This window comes from Tursiops truncatus, chromosome 6, assembly GCF_011762595.2.
Source record: "Tursiops truncatus isolate mTurTru1 chromosome 6, mTurTru1.mat.Y, whole genome shotgun sequence".
Lineage (NCBI taxonomy): Eukaryota > Metazoa > Chordata > Mammalia > Artiodactyla > Delphinidae > Tursiops > Tursiops truncatus.
Window position 1 is genome coordinate 107,966,060 of NC_047039.1, and position 22,811 is coordinate 107,988,870.

At 55.5% G+C, this 22,811-nt stretch overlaps 2 protein-coding genes across 9 annotated transcripts; one reads left to right on the top strand and one right to left on the bottom strand.

Annotated features, from left to right (window-relative positions):
• The first annotated feature begins 28 nt into the window (after positions 1-28).
• BBLN (bublin coiled coil protein) lies at positions 29-4,059 on the top strand. The gene is made up of 2 exons (XM_033858708.2): positions 29-297; positions 3,163-4,059. The coding sequence occupies exons 1-2, from the start codon at positions 219-221 to the stop codon at positions 3,333-3,335; spliced, it is 252 nt and encodes an 83-aa protein (XP_033714599.1). The 5' UTR covers positions 29-218; the 3' UTR covers positions 3,336-4,059.
• A 662-nt stretch (positions 4,060-4,721) lies between these two features.
• Positions 4,722-22,061, bottom strand: CIZ1 (CDKN1A interacting zinc finger protein 1). Of its 8 annotated transcripts, XM_033858703.2 has the most exons (18): positions 21,786-22,050; positions 21,100-21,226; positions 20,740-20,855; positions 18,903-18,974; positions 16,816-17,042; positions 14,358-14,451; positions 14,067-14,175; positions 13,237-13,573; positions 12,945-13,152; positions 12,563-12,684; positions 11,778-11,975; positions 10,894-11,018; positions 8,477-8,564; positions 7,914-8,027; positions 7,566-7,715; positions 5,783-5,852; positions 5,437-5,558; positions 4,722-5,066 (listed from the first exon to the last, which is right to left on the bottom strand). In XM_033858703.2, the coding sequence occupies exons 2-18, from the start codon at positions 21,219-21,221 to the stop codon at positions 4,851-4,853; spliced, it is 2,490 nt and encodes an 829-aa protein (XP_033714594.1). In that variant the 5' UTR covers positions 21,222-21,226; positions 21,786-22,050; the 3' UTR covers positions 4,722-4,850. The 8 variants fall into 8 exon arrangements, with proteins under 8 accessions (XP_033714594.1, XP_073662757.1, XP_033714592.1 ...); XM_073806656.1 differs by having other exon boundaries at positions 12,945-13,573; positions 21,946-22,061; XM_033858701.2 differs by having other exon boundaries at positions 7,590-7,715; positions 12,945-13,573; positions 21,786-22,051.
• Positions 22,062-22,811: the final 750 nt, after the last annotated feature.

Below are 22,811 nucleotides of genomic sequence, written 5' to 3' on the forward strand. Positions count from 1 at the left end.
GGGGACGGGGTTCTGGCGGCGGGGCAGGGCGGAGCTCTGGCCGCCGGGCTCCGCCTTGGGGGCGGGGTCCCGGCCTACTGGGCGCGTTCCGCCGCGGCGTTCCGCCCTTCCGGCCCAGAGTTCCATCCACCGCCTCCCTCTTCCGCCCCGCGCCGGTTGTCGGCGCGACCGTTCCCGCGGTCAGTCGTCGCGCTGCCCTTGCGGCTCCCGAGCCCACAATGTCGGGCCCCAACGGGGACCTGGGCATGCCGGTGGAGGCGGGCGCGGAAGGCGAGGACGACGGCTTCGAGGAAGCAGGTGACGCAGGGGGGCTGCTGAAACGACTTTGCTTTCTCTGGGGTGCCCTCCTGGGAAGGGGAATCGGGGCCGGGATAGGGACCGGGAAGGAACCGCAGAGCCCTCCCATCCCCCCGCCCCAGGGTGGTTCCGGAGCAGCAAGCGCCCTCCGGGGGTTTGGGACGAGCACCTGCGAGCGGGTCCCTGGAAACCGCAGCCTTCGAGAACTGTGGGCGACAGGCCCCGTTTTACAGATGGGGAAACTGAGGCCGCTTCAGGTCACTCGCCCTTTGGGATTGGGATTTGCTCCAGACACTTCTTTCAGCCCATGTGGAGACGGAGACTCCTAAGGGGCCGGGGCCGGGAGTGGACCTTCTTGGCTTGGCAGGAGGGGCTATCTGGGTGGGCGTGCCGCCCTGCTGAGTCAGCAACCCCAGGCACCTTTGCTGGTGTGGCCTGGAGCCCTGGCGAATGTGACTTGCTTACAAAGCGGCCTGTTGCCTACACAGCACTGCAGGGGGTGGGGGCAGGGGGGGAAGGAGAGAGAACCATCAGCTCCCTTCTCTCCTTCTGCAGCCTCAGTTTCCCCATCTGTAAAATAACAATGATGGTTAGTGTCTCCCGCATTGAGATGTATCAGGATTAAATGAGAAAGTGAATGGAAAATAGTAGACTTCAAGCATGCAAGTGTTCTGCATGCAAGTGTTCTGTAAGTGGTTATTATTCCCTTTAGTGTAATAAAATTTAGTTTATTAACAGAGGGCAGGACTTAGTAAATGTGGGGTAAGTTTGGAGTCTGCTTTTGGTTTTGTTTTGGGTAACAGCTTTATTGAGCTATAATTCACACACTGTACAATTTACCCATTTAAACTGTATGATTCAGTGGGTTTTAGGATATTCACAGAGTTGTGCAACCATCACCACAATAGTTTTAAAGCACTTCATCACTCAAGGTCTGCATTTAATAAAGAGGTAGAGTAAGTGGGGTAAGTGGTGGGCTGCCCGGTTTGCCTGGGGCACTGCTGGTGAACAAAGGCCAGGTGTGGTAATCACGCTGGCAGCTGTGCTGGGCGCATCTGGAAGGGTCTCCCAGGAGTCACACTGAGTGGAAGTTGGCAGATTGACAGGACTTAGGGCATTGGGGAGGAGGGTGTCCCCGATGGAAGGCAAAAACTTGGAACCGGGAGGTACCCGTGACACTTGACGCAGACAAAGCCTAGCCCCAGTAGCGGAGAGAGCTGCCTCCCCCGTCTTTCTCCCCATTTGTGTCTCTTGACCGGAATGTGAAATGTTGATAATCGCGACCACCTACTAAGTGCTTGCTGTGGCCAGACCCTGAGTTCTTGATATATGTATTTGAATCTTCACAATAACCCAGTTCTCATTCCCTTTTTCCAGAAAGGCGTAGTAACCTGCTGGGATGGGGCAGAGCTGGGACTGAAACCCAAGTGCCCCTGCTCCCCAAGTCTGAATCTTGGCTCTGCCACCAACCAGCTGGAGGACCCTAGGCAGGTCTCTTCCTTCTTGGGCCTCAGTTTCCCCATTTGTACCACAAGGGAGTTGGACTCCAGGATCCAGCAGAGGCTTTCCAGGACTCTGTCCTCTGTGAGTTAGGACAACTCTGGGCCATGGGTACCCTTCCCCCAGAATGCAGACACATTTGCACCCTTATCCCAGACACTCTCCTCTAGCCTTGGTCGTTTCCACACACCACCAGCCGCTTCCCCTTTATCCCAAGCTGGCAGCTGAGTGTATCTGAGTCATGCGCTGGCTCAGAACTGGGTCCCGCAGTGGGCACAGGCCCAGACCTTGGGTCCTAGGGGACATTGTGTGGCTGAGAGAGGCAGGTCAGGAGTGTCTGTGGAGGAGGGAGTGATGGTTTCTGGTGGAGACCAGGGAAGGATTCTTGGAAGAGGAGGCATTTGGAGCTGGTCCTTGAGCGGCTGAGGCATTCTGGATGGCAGGGGCAGTTAAGGAAAGGCAGAAAGCCTGGAAAGTCAGGCTTCATTCATTCATCCATTCATTCATTCAACAGATGCTTACTGTGTGACACTGAGGGCACTGGGGAAACAGCAGTGAACACAAGTGAACACAGTGAACACATTCCACCTGTCACACAGCGCTCACTGTAGTCTGGTGGGGGAGACAGACTAGCACACAGTCACAGCAGCCGAGCCGGCGGTGGGGGCCCTGGAGGTGTGAGAGGGCAAGGCGATCAGGAATAGAGGCCCGATCAGGCTGGGGCGTGGGAGGGCTCCCTGTGGCAACATCCACGCTGACACTTGAAGGATGAGTGGGGCTCATCCAGGAGGAGAGGAGGGAAGGAAGACAGAAGGAGAACACAGCACATTCCAGGCAGAGGCCACAGCATGTTCAAGGGGCCTGAGGTGGGCAAAGGCAGGTGTGAGAGAGGAAAGGAAAAGGCAGGGGAGGTGGGGCTAGAGAAGGGGGCAGGGCCTTGGAGTCTGCTAGGAGCTACGGCAGGGGAGCCAGAGGGCTGGAGAGGAGGACCTGTCTGGGGACAGAGGCCGTGACTGCCTGGCTCAGGAGCATGGGCTCTGGCCTCTAGGCAGCTGGTGCAGGAAGTAGAGAGGAGACCTGGCACCTGGCAGGAATTCCCGGGCAGGACACTGTCTGGCTAACCTCCCTGTGACCAACCTAACCCTAGAAAAAGCTGGTACACTAAGGTATTTCTCCAAAGCCTTTCCTCCTTTGATATCCAGCCATTTTCCAGTTGGTGACAGTGAGCCTCAGGAAGGAGTAGGGACTTGCCCAAAGCTCTTTAGAGGCAGGCTGGGGGACAGTGGGGGGGGGGGGGGGGCGGGGTGTGTGCCTGTGATCCCTGAGGAGATATGGGACCTTGACTCTCTTTCCCCTTCCTCCCAGAATACGCTGCCATCAACTCCATGTTGGACCAGATCAACTCCTGTCTGGACCACCTGGAGGAGAAGAATGACCACCTCCACGCCCGCCTCCAGGAGCTGCTTGAATCCAACCGGCAGACACGCCTTGAGTTCCAGCAGCAGCTCGGGGAGGCCCCCAGCGATGCCAGCCCCTAGGCTCTGGGAGCCCCGGCCAGGCTCTGGCCTGAGCACTCACTACCTGGCTTAGATACCTTCTCAAGGGCTGGCCTACAGATATTCCGGGGCAGGGGGAGGTGGTGTCTGCCGGCCTAGGCCACTCTTCTGGTACTTCACTTGGCGTACCTAGGCCCGCCCCACCTCCCGGCACCCCCTCCTCAGGGCTTCCTCCCCACTGCTGGCCAGGTGTGGGCCAGCGACCCACCCACCTTGCCTGTCTGCCCAACTCCTGGACGCTCCCCACGCTGCCCAGGCCTTGAGCGTCCCCATTAAACTGGTCTCCAACACCACTGCGCCTCCTCTCTCCTCTGTATCCCAGGATGAGGACCCCAGTGGCCGCCAGAGGTAAACAGGGCAGTGGAGGCATCCCAGGCATAGATCACACACCGGCTCATAGGCATGGTGGTGGGGCCGGGCTTCTTGGCCTTGTATTTCTGGACACAGGTGCAGGTGAGCTCAGGGCTTCCTCCCCACCGGGTGTGCTCCTGGGCAGCGGCTGCTTCCCCAGCCCAGCTGAGACAGCATCAGCCATGCTGTGTGACCCTGTGTGATGTGCTCAGCTTCTCTGGGTTCTAGGGCCTTTCACTAAGACAACCAACACCAAGACATGCTGTGCAATATGTATAAAATAGATAAGAACCTGCTGTGTAAAAATAAATAAAATTCAAAAAAATAAAGACACGCTGTGCAACCTTGGGTTCCACCCTCTTTCTCCTGGCTTCAGTCTCTCCAGCTGGCCAATAATAGGGCCGGTCTGGTTATCTTGTCTCTAAGGGTCTTTCCAAATGGGGAAGTGGAACTAAAGAGCCAGCTCAGCCTGGGCCCCACTCACTAATGATTCATCATAAGGTCTCCTGACAAGAAGGGTGGGGTCCCCGCTAATGAACATGAACTCGGAACCAGAGGGCCTGAGCAGTGAGGGCCCCCACTCCTGCCCTTCAGCTTCCGTAGGGTCCAGCTGGGAGAGGCCAGGACAGGGGTCCAGAGTTCAGGCTCGGGGTCAAATCCTGGCCACTCACCAGATATATGACCTTCAGCAGGCACTTGACCTTGCTAGGCCTCAGTTTCTTCATCTGGGATGATGGGATAATTTGGGGATAACAAGACCTACCTCCTAGGGACACTGTGAAGATTAAATGAGATCTTACTTGAAGGTAGTACTTTCCTAGCCTGGGTACATTATTAAGAGGGAAACTGAGGCTCAGGAGGTGAAACACCTCATAATCCCAGAGTCCCTGGTTAGGGAGCCTGTCTTCAGCTTTCCAGTTCTGCCACCACACTACCCGCAGGGGCTGGGTGCTGACTGAGAGCTAGCTGGGGGCCCCCTTTCCCTGTCCACCCAGACGGAAGTGCTGGTGGGGACTATACAGCCAAACTACCTTCTTTTATTGGATTTTGAGTAAAAACACCAACCATGTCACAGTCTCCACACAGACTCCTAAAAAGCGTAGCAGATCTAGACCCAGACGGGGCAGCTGTGGGCCGCTCCCTCCATCAGGTTTTGAGGCGGCTTGAGCGCCGGGGTAGAGGGTGCTGAGCGGGTTGGGCTGTCACCTTGCTGGGCGTTTTGGCTGTGTCCTGGGTGCTGGGCTGCGTGGGTGTGCGGCCGCCGGAGGTGAACAGAGCAGTCAGGGCGTTCCGGGCGTTGATTGCACACCGGCGGCTCACGGGCCTGGTGGTGGGGCTGGGGTTCTTGGCCTTCTTATATTTCTGGACACAGAGAGTGCAGGTGAGGCCAGGCTTCCTCCCCACCTGGTGTGCTCCTGGCCAGAGGCTGTTTCCCCAGCCCAGTTGAGACAGCGTCAGACATGCTGTGTGACCCTGTGTGATGTGCTCAGCCTCTCTGGGCCAGAGCTCTAGAGCTAACAGCCCAGCCCTCAGCACCCACCAGAACAACTGCAGAGAGACGTTGGCCCCAACGTGGCTCTGATTCCCTTTGTGGGCAGAGCTTCTCACTGGGGGCTGTACCCAGGGGCTGAGGCCAAACACAGGAGGGAGGTGGCCACTGGCTGTCCCCATCAGCTAGGACACAGTCTTGACTCCCTGGGTAGGGCAGAGCCGGGAAGGGGGTCTGACTCACCTGCAGGTTCTCAAAGTGGGCCAGGGACTTGCAGTGGGAGAGCTGCGCCCCTGAGTTGCTGTGATAGAATTTGTGGCAGATGCGGCAGATGTAGCCCATCACAGGCACCAGGAAGTCCACACCTGTGGGACAGCAGGGTCTGTGCACTCACATGCCTCACCAGCCAGGTGTCCCCCCTTCTCTAGGGGCCCATTTGCTACCCCTCCCCACCCTCCAGATGGGAAAAGAAAAGAGGACGAGGGGACAGGATGCCTGGCCAGGATGCTGTGGCTGGGATCTGGGGGGTTGCCTGGAGGCAACCTGAGGGCCGCAGCTCCTGCAGGTGGGGTCAGGGCTGGGGTCTTACCATATGCCGTGTCGGGGCTGTAGGTCTCCGAGCCTTTCCATTCCTCTATGGATATATCTCTGGATCTCACCTGGAAACACACACAGGTGTGGGCCTCCATTGGTTCTGGCTTCCCCTAGCCTCCTCCTAAACGCAGGCGGGGACTGGAACCCACCCATGCTCTTCAATCAAGGAACCCCGCCTTGATTTCCAGGAGGTTGTGGGTGGCATGCTCTGAGCCTTTGCACATGCTGATCCTGCCCCCCGAGTGCCTTTCCCAATCTATACTTTCCAGGTTCAGCTCAATCAGTCCCCTCCTCCAGGAAGCCCTCCTGCTCCCACACTGGCCATAATCCATGCCAGGTATGCCCAACACATCACACATGTCATTTCTCTGAATCCTCATAACAACTTTCTATGGTTTGCCCATTTTACATAAGAGGAAACTGAGGCCCAGGCACATTAACTCACTTGCCCAGGGTCATACAGCGGGTTTATGGAGGTGCAGGGTAGTGAGCCCTGGTGAGCCCCCAGCCCGGTTACACTCTGCCATGAGCCCACCGCCAGCTCCCTAATGCTGCAGCAACCACAATCTTAGGGGGTAGGTTTCAAGTGATCAAGGATCCCTTGTCTCACTGGCTGGACATGAGCCCCTTCCAGACAAGGCCACGCCTAGCAGTGCCTTGCAAACAAATCTGGCTTTTAAGAATAACGACCACCCCCTGGGCTGTGACCCTTCCTTACAGTCTGAGTTGGGACTATTCTAAGCAGAGGAACAGGCTTATAGAGGCCAAGGGGCTTGCCCAGGGTCATGCCACTGCTGACCGCTGAGTAGCAAAGCTGGCATCTCCCCCAACCTGCTTAGGGCTGGAGGCCACCCACGCAACCTTCCATCCACAGCCCCATTATGCACCGCCCCCTGTCGCTGCCCCCTCACCACCCTGGACTGTAACAGACAAGTTCTGTGAGGACAGGGGCCGGAACTTCAACCCCAAGTACCCCTGGTATCCAGCACCAGGGCCTGGCCCAGAACAGATGCTCTGGAAACACTTGTTAAACTGCAAAGCTCCTCCAGCTCCTCGCTCATGGGAAGCAGCAGAGCTGGGGTATTTTGAGCACGGGCTCTGTAGTCTCGCCTCCTGGCATCCAAGTGGGTGAGATTCTGCCAGGAAAGTGCTTGGTACACTCGTGGCATATAGTAAGTGCTCAAAAAATGTTCACTGCTCTCGCCATCATCCTCATCATCATCTTTCACTGACTTTTCCTGTATGCACCACATAGCTCCCCTCTCCATGCCTTTTTTTTTTTTTTTGCGGTACGCAGGCCTCTCACTGTTGTGGCCTCTCCCACTGCGGAGCACAGGCTCCGGACGCGCAGGCTCAGTGGCCATGGCTCACAGGCCCAGCCGCTCCGCGGCATGTGGGATCCTCCCAGACCGGGGCACGAACCCGTGTCCCCTGCATCGGCAGGCGGACTCTCAACCACTGCGCCACCAGCGAAGCCCTCTCCATGCCTTTATGATGCTGTTCTCTTGCCCTAGGATGCCCTTTCTCTTCCACAAGTAAAAACAGCAGCCAGGCTTTGAAGACCTTGCGTATTTCACCTGCTACCCTATAGGTGTCATGATGTATATTTACATATCGTCATATTGAATAGAGTTCCTATTGATACTAAATCGTGGCAGGCCTTAGTGCCCAAAGATGCCAGCACAGTGCCTCCTGGCCCCTGGGAGGCGGGGTGAGGTCTCTCCTGGGCTGGGAGTCCAGCCTCCAGCCTCCGTTCCACACCACCTCCCCCCAAGCACCTGCTTGCAGAATTCCTCCTCAACCTCGATCTCTTCTTCATCATCGTCATCCTCCTCCTCTTCTTCGTCGCCCTCAAAGCAGCCCACGGCGTCCACCGTGATGAAGTGGTCCTCATCTTGGCTGGCAATCTCCTTCTCGAGCATCTTCAGCTTCCCAGGGAGTGGGTGAAGGCTCAAGTCAGCTCTGGGCAGCCAGGGTGCGACACCCCATCCTCCCCACACCCCAGAGAACTCCAGTCCCCCCGGACCTGCTATGAATTTGGACTGGAATACACCTCAACTTGCTGTGTGGCCTTGGCCAAGTCTCTACTTCCCTGGGCCCATGTCCTCTGAGGGAGCTGGGGTTACCTCCTTGGCTTTGTCCTTATGCCCCTGGGACTTCACATGTTCCACAAACTTGCGGGGGGTCTTGAAGTAGCGGTTGCAAACAGTGCAGAAAGGCCGCAGGGACTGTTTGGCGATCTGGGGACAGGAAGGCAGGCCAAGTGGGCGGCGGGCAGCAGCCCCAGGCGCAGCCAGGCAGGGCCCAGCGAGACCTCGCCTCCCACTCGCAGGCCCACCACTTCTGTAATCAGCCGGCTGTGCTGCACAGAACAGAGGCAAACACATCCCGTCCCTGCGCTATAAAGAAGGACGACAGATGGTGACAGAGACAGGACCGTCGGAAGACAGGGAGAGAGGGCAGGCACCTGAGGACCCCACGAGCCCCGAAGCTGAATGCAGGGTGAGATGGTGCCTTGCCCACACTGGACAGATGGGGAAACTGAAGCCCAAAGAGGAAACGTGACTGACTCGTCATGAGTTGCGGCCACGCAGTGACAAAGGCTGACGTTTGCTTTCTGCTCCCAACCTGGGCTCCCTCCTCCGCAGCCCTGGGCTTGGGCGCCTTCGCAGCAGATGGGCCCTCATACCTTGTGGTCCTGCGTCCTCCGGTGCTGGATCAGGTCCCCCATGTAGTAGAGCTGGCAGGTGTTGCACCAGCGCCTGGGTGGAGGCTCTCTAAATGATGACAATCAAAACAAGTACAGTGTGACACCGCATTCTTGCTGGAAAGACAGCAGCTCTTCCAGACGCTCCATAAACGGAATGCAATTCCAACAGAATCGTTTTTTTGGAAACTTAACAAAATGGTCCTGAGGCTCATCTGGAAGAATACTTAAATAGGAATAAGAGAGAAAACTTGGGAGAAATGAGATTTAGAAGCATCTGGGATACCAGGAGGCCACCAGGACGGTGACAGAACTGAGGATATCTGCCCTGGAGATCTCTTCTTATCCTTCAGTTTAGATAAAACCTCCCTTTCCCAGAGCTGTTCTTCCACCTCCCCCCATTTCTGGACCTGTCCCAATCCCAGGTAGCCAGGCCCCCCTCTGGGACCCCAAAGTGCCACTGCTCCAGCATTTTCCACGATGGATCGGGACGACCTGCTCCCTTCTCTGCCCTCACTGGACTGCAAGCTCTGGGAAGCCAGGACACCACCCCAGCATCCCCGGGGCCTGGCACGGGATCAGCCCAGAGTTTCAGAAGGACACACAGCCTATCGGAAGGACTGCCACATTCTGCACAGGGCCAAGTCCAGATTCAAGGGCAGACGTCATCAGAAGACAATGTAATCGGAATCCCCTCCACCTGAAGCTTGTTTATAGCTTGGGCTACAGCCCTGCAGTTTTCTTCCGTCACAAGATCTTTTTTTTTTTAATTAATTAGTTTGTTTCTTTAATTTTTTTGGCTGTGTTGGGTCTTCGATGCTGCATGTGGGCTTTCTCTAGTTGTGGCGAGCGGAGGCTGCTCTTCGTTGCAGTGCGCGGCTTCTCATTGCGGTGGCTTCTCTCGTTGCGAAGCATGGGCTCTAGGCACGCAGGCTTCAGTAGCTGTGGCACGTGGGCTCAGTAGTTGTGGCGCACGGGCTTAGTTGCTCTGCGGCACGTGGGATCTTCCCAGGCCAGGGCTCAAACCTGTGTTCCTTGCATTGGCAGGCAGATTCTTAACCACTGCACTACCAGGGAAGCCCAAGATCTATTTTTATATTGAATATAATCAAACTCATTCTGCAAACGCTATTTTGGATCCTGTTCTAACTTGACACTGCATCACACATATGTTTCCACATTATCAGAAATTCCCTAGAATTAGTTCTACCACCAAGAACTAATTCCCTAGAATTAGTTCTACCACCAAGTGGATAAGACTTAAACTGATCTGACTAATCCCCTAGTTTTGAAAAGATCATCTCCAACTAAATTTTTTCACCATTGCATTAACTCTGCAAGGAGCAACTCTGTGAGTCACCTTTCTCCTGTCTTTATGATGATTTGGCCTAAGTATAACTCCTAGGTCAGCAAGCAAAGGGAGCCTTAAGGCTGGAGAACATCCTACAAAGCCACAGGGAAGCTCTTCTCTTAGTGAGAACTGCCTAACAGAGACACAGAAGCCTTTGGAGAGAGTGCTTCCCGTCACGCAGGAGATGCAAGCTGAAGCTACTCGAGGGCCCTTCCTGTCCCCTCACCCCATGCAGGCAGCGTCAAGCTGTGACCTTCTATAAATGCTCATGGCACAGTCCCCGACCATTGACCCAAGGCCTATCTAGCTTCTGAAAGGGTCTGATTTGGCCTCCACAGGACTTGTTTCATCTTGTTTTAATTCTGAACTAGCTGTTAACATTTTGAAATTGGGAGATTCACATACAAATCTAGGTTTCTAGATGTCTCTGAAAAACCAGGAGGTCTGGAGCTGAGTGGCAGCTGTCCTGTGAGACACAGCCCATATCCCGCAGGGCGTCCCGAGCCAGCACCATCCTGTTTCTTTCACTGATGATGCCTCCCAGCCCCTGCAGGCCTCAGTGATTGCCCACAGAGCACCCCAAGAGCCAGTCCCAGACTCTGGGAGGGCTGACATTTCTGATGGGCCAAGTCCCCACGACAAAGAAAGGGGGTGACCCAGGGAAGCTCTAACCTCAAGCCACAAGATGAGCAGATCCTGACCTTCAGGCCCCCGTGGTTGGGGTCAGCATATATGCCAGGGGAGCAGGGTGTCCCACAACCCACTTCCCTCCCACATACATGGTCACACTGTTCCTGCCTGGATGTAACCTTAAGAGACTGTCTAGCTCATGAGTTCCTGCATTACACCCCTCGTGAGGCCATTTTACAGATAAGGAAAACTGAGGTCCAAGGCCACACAGTTAGTGGTGTGACGAGGTGTCTCAGGGAGGGCAATGCTTAACCCAGAAGCAGACCTTGTGGATGGTGGATTCAGGGTCCCTTTCTGCCGGGGCTGGCTTGCGAGGCCGCCTACCCCCCCTACAGCGGCTCTGAGATCCCCCACTCACTGGTCCTCTCGCTCCAGGACATCCCGGGGCACAGGCAGCAGGGACAGGAGGCAGGCTTGGCTCATGTGCTGGATCTCTCCGAGCCGCTGCTGGTGCTGGGCCCCCAACATGTGGTCCTGGAACTCCTGCGGCAGGCGAGAGGGAGGAAGGGGCATGAGGAGTGAGCCCCAGAACGGTGGGCAAGAGTGCGGCCCGGGGAAGAGGCCTCCAACCTTGGCTTCATGCTCACCCCACCTCCGCTGGGAGGCCGTTTCTCTTACAACCCTGTGTGGGCCAGAGAAGGATGGTGAACGGAGGCACGGAGCGAGTACACGCCAGCCAGAGCCTCTGCTCCCCCTGGAGACTGAGCGCCTCCAAGGCGAGGAGCAGTCTGATCAAATTCCAGGTCCCCATGACTCTGCTCAGGGGAGGCACAGAGGGACGAAGGTAACAAGAGCGATAGTAATAATCATACCAGTATGATGCTGTTATTAACGCTGCACTCGCTCTGGGCCGGGCCTGGGGCTTATGACTTCAGTGTCAAGTCGCTGAATCCCCAGAACTTGCCAGTGAGGTGGGTTCTATTTTTTTTTCTAGAGGCGGGTTCTAAATGTTTCCTCCTCTGACACATGCGGAAACTGAGGCACAAAGGGTGGAATTCACCTTCCGAAACCCACATGGCCAGTCAGGGCTGATTTGAACCAGGTCCACCCAACTCTAAAATCCTGCCCCCTTGGCTGGTCAGGAAATGTTTTGTGAGCAAATGTACAGCTGCTGGGGGTGGGGCTTGAGGGCCCATGTGGCCACAGAGGCAGCCGTGGGAAGGGCAGGCTAGGCATCACATACAGACCCCAAACCCTCCGCCCGCCCACGTGACCTCCCCACCCACCCGCTGGGGGCGGTACCTGCTGGCTGCTGCAGCCGGCCTTGCAGATGTAGCAGAAGAACTGAAGGGCCTGCTTAGAGGGCATGCTGGCCGCCGCAGGGGTGGCAGAGGTAGAGTCGCCGGACCAGGGCCCAGGTGTGAGGGGTACGGTGCTAAAGGCCCGGCTGTCGCTGCTCTGCAGGATGGTGACCTTCAGGGAGCCCCCGGCACCCCACACCTACACCGGAAGCAGGAGCAGAGCTACCACCAGCTGGGCGCTTACAGTGGGCCAGCCCCATGCTAAACATCTAGGAGCCGTCCTGACAGCCCACTTTACAAGTGGGGAAACTGAGGCTCTGAGTGGTCAGGTGATTGCCCAAGCTCGCTCAGCCAGGAAGCACCACAGTTAGGATTCAAACCCAGGTCCGCCTCACTCTAAAAGTCTACCCACCCCACCCCCCACATGACAGATGGAGACGCATGAAGAAGGGAGGGGGTTTGGCCAGGAGGCAGGGCTGGGCCCCAGCCCCAGGCACAGGCTTCCAGCTGCGCTCCCTCCGCTGGAGCAACGTTACCTGTGGGGGGCTCTGGGGGCTCTAGTTTCGGGGTGGGCCGGCTGGAAGGGACCCTTATCACTAAAAGTATCTCCAGGTCATCAGAGCAAAGGCATGTGAAGGCTGAACCACTGTCACTGAACCACTGTCAAACCCAGTCTGGTCTGCCCACGAACCCAGGTGGAGGGCTGCTGTCACATTTCACAGGACGGGAAACCCGAGGGGGCGCTGAGGGGTGCACCATGTGGTCCTCATCAGCATCTCTACCCACCCCCAGCATCTCTCTTGCTCTTTCTTCACATTCTCCCACATCCAGGCCACTGGTCAACTCTTCCTGGCTCTCCTCCAGGCCAACCTGGGCGCCCACTGGCTCTGGCGAGGCCTCCTCCAGGCCTGAAATGACAGATGTGCTCTGCTTCCCCAGGGTCCATCTCCCACCTGGGCCCTGAGGGACCCAGGCCCAAGAGCCACCTTCTCTGCCCACATCCAGGACCTTGAAGCCTCCAGTGCAGACGGCCCCGAACCCTAGATCCAGGCCCAACCCTCAGTCCCAGGCAGCACCCAGTCAGGGTTGGACAGTGCCAGGGCAGGACTGAAGGGTTCAGGCAGAGCTGTCCCATCACCAGGCCGGCTGGGAGCCACTGCTCGCTTACCTGCTCCAGCTTCCACTGTATCGGGCGGCGTCTCCAGCACTGCAGAGGGAACCGGAACTGGGGCTTTCTCCAGTGCCGGCACCGACACCTGTGGCTGAGTCTGAGGCTGTCTCTGGTTTGGCTCCAGTGGCTGCACTGGCAACTGCACTGGACGTTGCTCCAGTGGCAGCTCCAGCGGCTGGACCCTCGGCTGCGCTTCTGTCTGGACCTGTGGATACGTCTGCGTCTGTGCCTGCTTCTGCAGCAGTGGCTGCACCTGCCTTGGGGACTGTGAATGTGCCTGTGGCTGCACCTGTTTCTGTGGCTCTGCCTCCTTCTGCAGCTGCAGATGCTCCTGTCGCGGTACTAAGTGCTCTGGAGAGGTCTGTGTCTGTGCCTGCTTCTGCAGCTTTGGCTGCACCTGGGCCTTCAATGGTAGCATCTGTGGCTGAGTCTCTGGCTGAGTCTGTGGCTGCACCTGGGCTTGGATCTGCAGAACTCGTGGCTGAAATCGTGGCAGCACTCGAGCTTCCAGTGGCTCAGGCAGCAGCTCGGTTGTCTGTGTCTGCTTTGGTGCCATCAACCGGGCCTGTGGCTGGACCTTTGCCTGCAGCTGCCCTGGGGTCCCCTTCTCTGTGGGCTCCTCTGAGCTAGGAAGGATCAAAAGAAGATCAAATTCAATTGGCCCCAGGGGGTCCCAAGAAAGGCCATGACCTAGGCTCCAGTCCTAGCTATGCCACATACAAAGCTAGGGATTTGGACGAGCCCCCTCGGCTCTCTGGGTCCCAGTTGCACCTAAATAAATTGGATCACTTGCTCCCACCTCCCACAGCTTGCTAATATGTATCCGAGGTCCTGTAAGCCTGCCTACCCTCTGCCCACTCTCTGAGGTTCCAGGCTCACGTCTTCACCCCTCCAAGCTGGCCACCTCACCTGCCTCCAGGTGATTCAGTCACAGTGAAGATGCCAGAGTCCGTCTGGCTGAGGGCCTTCCCAGGTAAGGTGAAGAATTAGGTTTGACATTCCTCCAAGCCAGAAACCAAGGCCCTTTCCTTGAAGGATCTCACCCCACCAACCCCCTACCCTCTGCCTTTGCAGGAATCAGGGTACCTGGGCCCCAGGCAGGTTTTCAGCATCAGTTACCTCTTTGACCTTTTAGCTGGTGGCTCAGACGCCACACAAGACTCAGGCTCAGGTGCTGCAGTGCGTTTCTCCTTAGTGATGCAATCTGGGCAGTGGGGAGATTCTTGGTCTGGAATGGAGGGCAGGTGAATGACTGCCGTGCTGGATATAGCACGTACGAGCTCCAGGAGATGGGGCCTGGGCTCACCCCCCCCCACCCACCCTGCAAGATCCCTGCCTCCATGACCACCCCTGCACCCCACTGCCCTAACCCGCGTCCCCTCTGAAGGGCCAGCAACCTCCCTCCCTCACCTTCAGGTGTGTCTGTTCGGGGCTCTGCGGCTTCCTCAGACCCCTCTGGGGGGTCCGACTTGTCCTCCACAGGCATCGTCTGAGAAGAAGAATCCTGCTTCCTTTCAGAAACCGTTTATGATGCCTGCCACCCACCCCAGTAAATACTCCCTTGCCCAAGAGCGGCTGCAACACGTCCCCCAGAGGATGACGGGGCCTGGCCCCAGAGAAGATCCTAAACACCCCAGGAATTCTGTCCAGGGGGTTCCATCTAGCTGCCTGCTGGTTAAGTAAATGCAGGTTTGGGGGATGCAATGCCTTCACGTGGTCCACGGTGTTGCTTCCTGATTCCCCACCCTATTCTCCACAAAGCAGCCAGAAGGATCCTTCTCTCTCTCTCTTTTTTTTTTGTTGGTCATGCCGCTTGGCTTGCGGGATCTTAGCTCCCGGACCAGGGATGGAACCCAGGCCACGGCAGTGAAAGCGCAGAGTCCTAACCACTGGACCACCAGGGAATTCCTGAGGGACCCTTCTCAAACCTGATCATGTCTCTCATCTCTGTCAGGCTGCAACCCTCCCGTGATTTCCCGTAGCCCTGGATGACTCCTTCCTTACCCCAAGCCTGAAACTACCCACCCGCCCCACCCCCCTGCACAATCTGGCCTGTACCCCATGCCCACCCCTGCAGCCTCAGCTCTCCCCATGCTCCCCCTCCCCCTCCCCATGTCCACACTGGCCTTCTCTCTGTTTCCGCAAAGCCCCAGGCCTTCTCCCAGAGCCTCAAAGGCACTTCTTGCAGGAAGCCTTCCTAACCCACAGTACAGGCCCCCAGGGGCCCCAGGCTTCCTTTCTGTGGCATTTTTCATAGTCATAATTCATTGGCTGGAGCATTATTTGCATTAAGGTCTCACCACTACCACCACCCCCTCCCCAGCCCAAGATCTCCAGGAGAGCATCTCCAGATGCCTTCTCTGCACCAGTGAGTCCTCCACAGGACTTAACAGACATCTGTGAAATGAACACACAGCTCCACGTGGTTCCAGGGCACCCCAGGGAGCCTCAGGAATCCACATGCAGCTTCCCTCCCTCCTACTAAGCCCAAGGAACCAGGGCTGAGTGCAAACATGCACCACATCAGGACTCCACACCCTTCAGAAGCTCCCCAGCTCTCACCCTGCACGACATGGGCACTGGCCTGTGAGTCAGGAGGGCTGGACTCTGGGTCTGTCGCGACAGCTGTGCAGTCCAGGGCAACCTCCACCCCACGGCCTCGGTTTTCCCATATGTAAAATGGGGGCAAGGAGGTAAACACTAGGCCAGACTGTGTTAGGACAAGCCTGACCCGTAAAGTCAGAGGCCGCCTGGACCCCCCTCTGGGGGGAAATGCCTCCCCTCCCGATGTGGGCTGGCGCCAGAGCAGCCAGAAAAGGAGGGTGTTCCAGCCCTCCACCGCCAGGTGCTCTCAGGAGTGTGGTGTGTGTGAGGAGCTGCCAGGACGTTCAGGGACAGGACAGGCTCAGGGAGGATATTATTCCCTTTGAAAATCTCTCTGAGGCTTCCTGCTTTTGTCAGGGAAAGGCCTGTAGAGGCTGAGAACCTTCGGCTGGCAACGGAGTAGAGTTGAGGATTTTAGAACATTGCTTTACCCCCAGTCACTTTTCTTTTACTTTTATGTATGGCAATTAATTTAGCTTTTTTTTTTTTTTAATTTCAGACAGTGATATAATGTTTCCTTTTTAACTAAATGTAGCAGAGAAGCAGCTACTTCATTTAAAGCTGTGCTATCCCAGACCGTAGCTACTAGTCACATGTACCTGGCTTTTGAGCCCTGGAAATGTTGGAAGCCGAATTGAGACATAAGCATAAAATATACACCGGAATTTAAAGACTTACTACAAAAAACAAAAAAAACCGGAATGTAAAATGCCGTGTTCATTTTTTATATTGATTACAGGTTGAAATCATTTTTTAAATATATTAAGTTGAATAAAATATGCTAGTAAAATTAATTTCACCTGTTTCTTTTTACTTTGTTACTGTGATTACTAGAAATTTTTAAATTACATGTATGGCTCACACTTTATTTCCACTGGACAGAGTTGATTTAAAGAAAATTGGTAGAATACACCTAAAATGAATACAATGTTATATGTCAGTTACATATCAGTTTTTTCAAAAAGAGAGAGATATTAGTAAATAATGTAAATAGTAATTAAAAAGGGAATAAATAATAGTACTGGTGGTGTTTGGATATAGCAAAAATTACATCGGGGTTCAGGAATATTTAAAGTTTGGGAAACACTAAGCAAGTCTAACTCCTGCCCCCTTCCCCATTTTACAGATGAGGAAACTGATGTACAAAGAGGGGTATGACCTGCCCAAAGGCCAATGTGAGCCAGAGAGGGCAGAGCTGGGCTGATCCCCAGATACACCCTCTCCTATTCCCATCCTCGCCTGCTCCAGTCCAGATACCACTCACCTTGCGACTGGGGGTTGTAGAGGAGAACCGGGCCTGTTTCTGGGTGTTCCGCCCTGAAAGGTTGAGCTGCGAGGGGTTTATGGGGACCCCAACAGGAGGAGGGCCCAGCAGGGACTGCCGAGTGGCCTGGGGAAAGAACTGCTGTAGATTTGGGGTGGCCAGCTGCGGGGGTGTGAGGCTGGGAGCTGTCAGGTTTGGGGTTGCCAGGTTGTAGCCACGGAGGTTACCTGTGTGTGAAAAGAGGGGAGAAAAGGGATTACAACTGTGGTTGGGTGGTAGAGGCTAGGGTCAGGGGTCAGTTCCCCAAAGCATCATCACAGTTAACTTCCAAGGGGACCCTCCCCACCCAAGGGCAGCCAGAGGGGAGAGATGACAGCTGAAGATGCAGTCCCACCTGGACCACTGGTGGAGAGGGGGTTTTAGGGCTAGCGTTTTCTGCTCCAGCTGGGGAGAGAAGGGGGCCTTTTCCCACCCCAAATGCCTCCCTGGTCAGTGGCTTAAGCACCCCCAGCAACTCCGCTCACCCTCAGGCCTGCTTTAGTGTACACCTTAAGGTATGTGAAAGATTCAGCACAGGACCCAAAGGGAGAACCAGCAAGATGACTGGTCCCTGGAATAAGACGACACTCTCCTACCAATAGAAGCTACCCTTCATCAAGTTTCCTGGGAAGCAGCCACTTGCTAAGCACTTTCTATGCATGGCTTCACTCACCCCGCCCAGCCACCATCAGAGTAAGCATTATCCTCTCTACTGATGACAAAATAGAGACACAAAGCGAAGGAGTGGCTTGTCCAGGGTCTCTGGGAGTGGCACTGCTGTCCACAGCTGGCTACCGGAGAGGATTCAGGGCATCTTCCTGACTCCTCCCTCTCTTCACCCTCCCCAATCCAAGCCAACACCGGATTCTATTAACACTGACTCCTACTCCTCTCCTCAGTCTAGCCTGACCCCTCTTCAAATCTCCACTCCTACCACCCCCCTTCCTCCAAAGCCACTTCATCCCCTGTATGAATTTCAGCCACAGTTTTTGCACTGGATAGCAGCAAACAGTGATCTTTCAAAAACCACATTCTGACTTTGCCCCTCCCCCTGCCTAAACCCTTCCATAGCTCCCTGATACTCAGGAACGAAGCCCATTCTTCACCGTGCAAGGTCCAGTCCTGCGCTCCTCCCTGACCTCCTTTCTCACAATTCTCCCCACACACGTGCCCACTTTATTCCAGCTACATGCTCCCATGCATCCCTCAAACAAGCCTGGTCTCTGCCTGCCTCTGGGCCTTTGCAAATGCTGTTTCTTCTGTCTGGACTGTTCTACATCCCAATCATCCTTCATTCCTCTCTTTAGGTGATCTCCTTTGGGTGGCCTTCCCAGACCCTCTCTGTATCCCCAGAGGCCCCAGCTTCCCTGTTCTAGGACCACCTGCACAATTTCCTTGTCTGCTTCCCATTGCCCACCACCTAACCACCCTGCAAACTCCTTAAGGGCAGGCACCTCATCTGACTCAGAGATCCAGCACTGGGAATTGTGTGACCCAATAAAGGACAGTTTAAATCCCTGACCCAGTGCTGGGATGGGAGGCACAGGGGTTAAGGGCGTGCATGGGTCAGATGTGCTGGGAGAACTGGTTCAAATGCAGACTCCACAGTACAAGACCTGTGACCTTGAGCAAATCAGTTTCCCCTTCTTAGCCTCAGTTCCCTCATCTGTAAAATGGGGATAGTAAGAGTGCTTGACTCACAATGTTCTATGAGGATTCAATGAGATATACAAGTGTGCCTGGTATTTACTAAGGGTTTAATTAACATTAACTTAAAACAAATACATATACACATATGTGCAGAGAGAATGCTAACGAGCTCTTAAAAACAGTAAGATAAAAGGTGGCACACTCTAAAAGAAAAATAGACAAAGCACATGGACAAGTCACAAAAGGAATTACAAATGTTTAACAGACAAATATAAAATGTTCAACCGCACTAGCACTCCAAGAAATGTAAACTAAAACATTAATGATATAGCTTTTGCCAAGCAAATTAGTAGATTAGATGTATATATACATATATATATATATCAAGAGTATAATACCCAATGTTGCTGTGGGCATGGTGAGACCGGCACTGTCATATGTGGCTGGTGGCATTGCAAACTGGTCCAGTCCTTTGGGAAAGCAATTTGGCAATACTTATCAAGAGCCATAAAATACCCATCCCCCCGACCCAGTCATTCTACTTTTGGGAATCCATTCTAAGAGAAAATTCTGAAACATGATATTCATTCCATTATTTAAAGCAAAAAAAAAAAGAAAAGAAAGGAAAAGAAGTAGAAGAAAACAGCTGAGAAAGTTTAGGGACACAAGGGCACACACCTCCAGCAGAATATTAAACAGCTGTTCAAAAACAATCTTTACAGAGACTTTCAAATCATTTGGTAAATGATCATGCCACTATATTCAGTGAAAAAGAAACAAGATACAGCCTTTCACTTATATCAATAACCACAATCATATACAAGTCCCCAGGTTTGTGCCTAGAAAAAAAGGGGAGGAAATACAACAACACTTTAAAGGGTGGTTTTTTCTTTAGGAGTGAATCTGCATATGACAATTTGGGTTTTCTTATACTCTTTTTAAAATATTTCTTTCACTCTTCTTTGAGGAGTATGACTTTTTATTTTGTTTCTGTTTTTTTGTTTGTTTGTTTCTTTTTGCGATACACGGGCCTCTCACTGTTGTGGCCTCTCCCATTGCAGAGCACAGGCTCCGGACTCGCAGGCTCAGTGGCCATGGCTCACGGGCCCAGCCGCTCTGCGGCATGTGGGATCTTCCCGGACCGGAGCACGAACCCGCGTCCCCTGCATCGGCAGGCGGACTCTCAACCACTGCGCCACCAGGGAAGCCTGAAGAGTATGACTTTTAAAATGAGTAAGAAAAAGTGAAAAAATATATATACATTGTGGGTCCCTGTGTGTGGTTTTATCTCTCTACTCATCATCTATCATTTATAAGCCAGCTCTCAGGACCATCCACACCCATGTGGCCCCAGGAGGGCTGAAGAGTGATGACCATCACATCTTCTGACCTGACTGCATACCCTGCTGGGAGGCAGGATAGCCTGGTGTCTCAGAACATAGCTCTGTAGTAAGACCACTAATCAACACCTGGGTCTCAGTTTCTTCATCTGTAAAATGGGATCATGAGTGTATCTCCCCTTAGGGTTGTCAGCAGAGTCAAGGAATTGGGTTTGTCAGGGCCTCAGCACAGTGCCCAGCCCTGAGGAACCAGCCAGCAAGCCACAGCTACCGTGTGGGAGAGGCTGGGTCTGAGGATGAGCTGGCCCCATGTCTCTGGACCCCTGGATTACTCCTGCAGGGGCTAAGGTATCGGGAGCAGCTTCTTTTAAGGAAGAGATGAAAGACTGCTCTCCACATGCGGAAACTCAGGTAAGGACACAGGCTTAACGCAGAGGGCTAGAGACACCCACTCAGAGACCCAGGGGGTCAGGAGGCCCAGGCCTCTGTCTAGCTCAGCCACTGCTGATGCTATGTGACCCAGGGCAAATGACTTCCCTTCTCTGACATCCTCGGCATCCTCATCTGTCAAATAGGATGCAAAGAAAGGAGGGTGGTCAGAATAGATCTTGCCATCCATCATATCATCTAATCTGAATGTCAGCAAACTGTGCTGAGTAGCACCCACAGAGCTAACACCATGGCCAAGGGTACACCTCTGTGATCAGATAGACCTGCATTCAGTTGAGCAACTTAGGGACTTCCACCTCCTGGAGCCTCAGTGTCCTCATCTGTAAACCAGGACGCTGACACAGCTCCCTCTCAGGGTTACTGTGTGGATTTGATGAGATTCAGTGCCGTGGGGCTGCTGGGGATCTCCCGCTAAGATGGAGCGAGACAGGGCCCGCAGTCATACCTTGCAACTGCTGCAGAAGCAAAGCTCTCTGCAGCACAGAGCCGTTGAGGAGGGAGGCTGAGTTGGTGCCCTGGAGATTCAGGAGCTGCTGCTGTGGCTGCTGCTGGGGGAGCCCCCTGTGTGTTGAGAGCAGTGTCAGAGGGCTCCGGGGAGAGTCAAACCCTCCCTCTTCCCTGAGACCCCTCACCTCCATTCTCTGCCCCCCTCTACTGCAGACAGAGCATCCCCTTAGGGTGGGAATTGATGACCTCCAGGACTCAGACAGGGCTGCTCCTGAGAGAAAGGGCTGGGAGGAGGTCTCCAGGGCATGGGTCAGAGGGGCAGGTCTAGAGCCGCCCACCCCTCCAGTGGGGAGCTTACCTGCTGACGGCCATGGGCAGTGGGGCCTGCGGTGGGGACTGCTGGAGCAGCTGCTGGAGCTGCAGCAACTGCTGCTGCTGGAGCTGCTGGAGCTGCTGCTGCTGCTGCTGCTGGTTGAACATGGCGGCTGCGGGAAGGGAAGGAGTCAGGCCGGGTCCCCGTCGCCCAGGCCCAGCCCGCGGCCCTCACACGCTGCCGACCGAGCTTCACGGCTACCCTCCCGGTCCTGCCCAGAGCGTGCCACGCGTGCGCCCCATCCTTTCCATACACCTCCAATTCCACCAGCAGCAGAGTTCAACCACCCTCCCGCCAATTTCCCCCATATCTTCCCAATAGTCCCTCCTCCAAATGCCCAACCGCACCCTCCATCCCTCCGACTCCCTCCGCTCCGCAGCTCCGGGACGAGCGTCCGACAGAAATACACCTCCCACCCCACCCTTCAGCCTTTCTCTGCGCCAATCACGTAGCGAAGCCAGCCCCTGTCCACTCACACCCCTCTGATACGCCCACCCTGTCCCTTGCGCACATGTTGTCAATAACATCAGCGCCGCCCCACCCCCACCTTTCCCTTTCTTCCACGAACAAAGTAGGAGGAAGGCTTCCCTCCACCCTAATCCCCCCCATTCCGCTGAACCCCTTCCTCTACAGACAGAGCCAGCACTACACGTCAAAACCGGTGTCCCCACCTGTCAACGAAGCCCTCGGCCTCCATTCAAGTGGCCCCTAAGGCTTCCGGCGTCCCCCCAGCCGCGCTCGGCCCGCGCACTTCGCCTCCCAGCGCGGCTTTGGCCTCGGGAACCACACAGCCTCCTCCCCGAACCCCCTCCTCAGTCGCGCAGCCCCCACCGTGGGGGGTGGGCCGCGAGCTCCGGATCGCGGCTCCAACGGTCCCCGCAGCTCCCGGGGTCCCCGCTGCTCCGCCACAGCCTGTCCGCTCCGAAGGCCAGTCTGCAGGCCAGGGCAGGGCAGCGCCCTCTGGAGGACGGGAGGCCCGGGTGCCCACGGCCGCGCCGCGAGATCCCTCCCCGTGCACCCTTCGCGCTGCAGGGGCGGCACCTGCTCGCCCAGCTGCTGGGCGGCGCTGGGAGTGGTTCCGAGTTGCTAGGGGACCCTGGGCAGCGCAGACCCTCTGCCCCGCGTCCTCCGCATCGGTAAGGGGCGGCTCTGAGCCCCAGGTCCGTCTGTCGCCCAGAGGGGTCTCTCGCCTGGCAGGGACATCGCGGGCGACTTTGAGGGGGACCATCCCCAGTGGACCTTGCCGCGGCCGCCACTGTCCCGCGATCCGGAGACCCCGCGCGGGGCTGGGGTGGGAGGTAGGCGTGCAGCCGCCGGCTGTACATTCGGGGACCGAGACCCAGCGAGAGGACGACCGGCACAACGGGGCAGAAGAATTAGCCCTGGAAGGGGTGGGGAGATCGGTTTGAAACTGTTTTTTTGTTTGTTTGCTTCTCCGGTTTGGCTGGGGAGCGGGTGAGGAGGGCAGAGTTTAATGGTAAAAACGGCGCTCATCCTGCCCCTGAACGGTCCTGCCCGCAAGGACCCTTTAATTTCGACTCTGTCCCGCGTCCCGGTGCGCCTCTCCTCGGTCCCCACACAAGAACTGAGGCGAACAATCCGCAGTTAGTAAGAACAATTCCCTTTGCTTTTTCTGTTGCTCAGAGCCTACCAGAGCTGTAACAGCCCCAGGCAATGCGCTCACTTTGCATTAAGCG

Excerpts from the sequence above, each read along its gene's own strand:
- CIZ1 (XM_073806656.1), bottom strand. The coding sequence starts at position 21,221 with ATGTTCAACCAGCAGCAGCAGCAGCAGCAGCTCCAGCAGCTCCAGCAG. Across the intron at positions 14,452-16,815 it reads CTACAACCCCCAGTCGCAAG|GATTCTTCTTCTCAGACGAT; the intron begins GTGAGTGGTATC and ends GAAAGGAAGCAG. Across the intron at positions 11,976-12,562 it reads GAGCAAGAGAGATGCTGGGG|GTGTGGGGTGCCGGGGGCTC; the intron begins GTGGGTAGAGAT and ends CTTCCGGTGTAG.
- BBLN (XM_033858708.2), top strand. The coding sequence starts at position 219 with ATGTCGGGCCCCAACGGGGACCTGGGCATGCCGGTGGAGGCGGGCGCG. Across the intron at positions 298-3,162 it reads CGACGGCTTCGAGGAAGCAG|AATACGCTGCCATCAACTCC; the intron begins GTGACGCAGGGG and ends CCTTCCTCCCAG.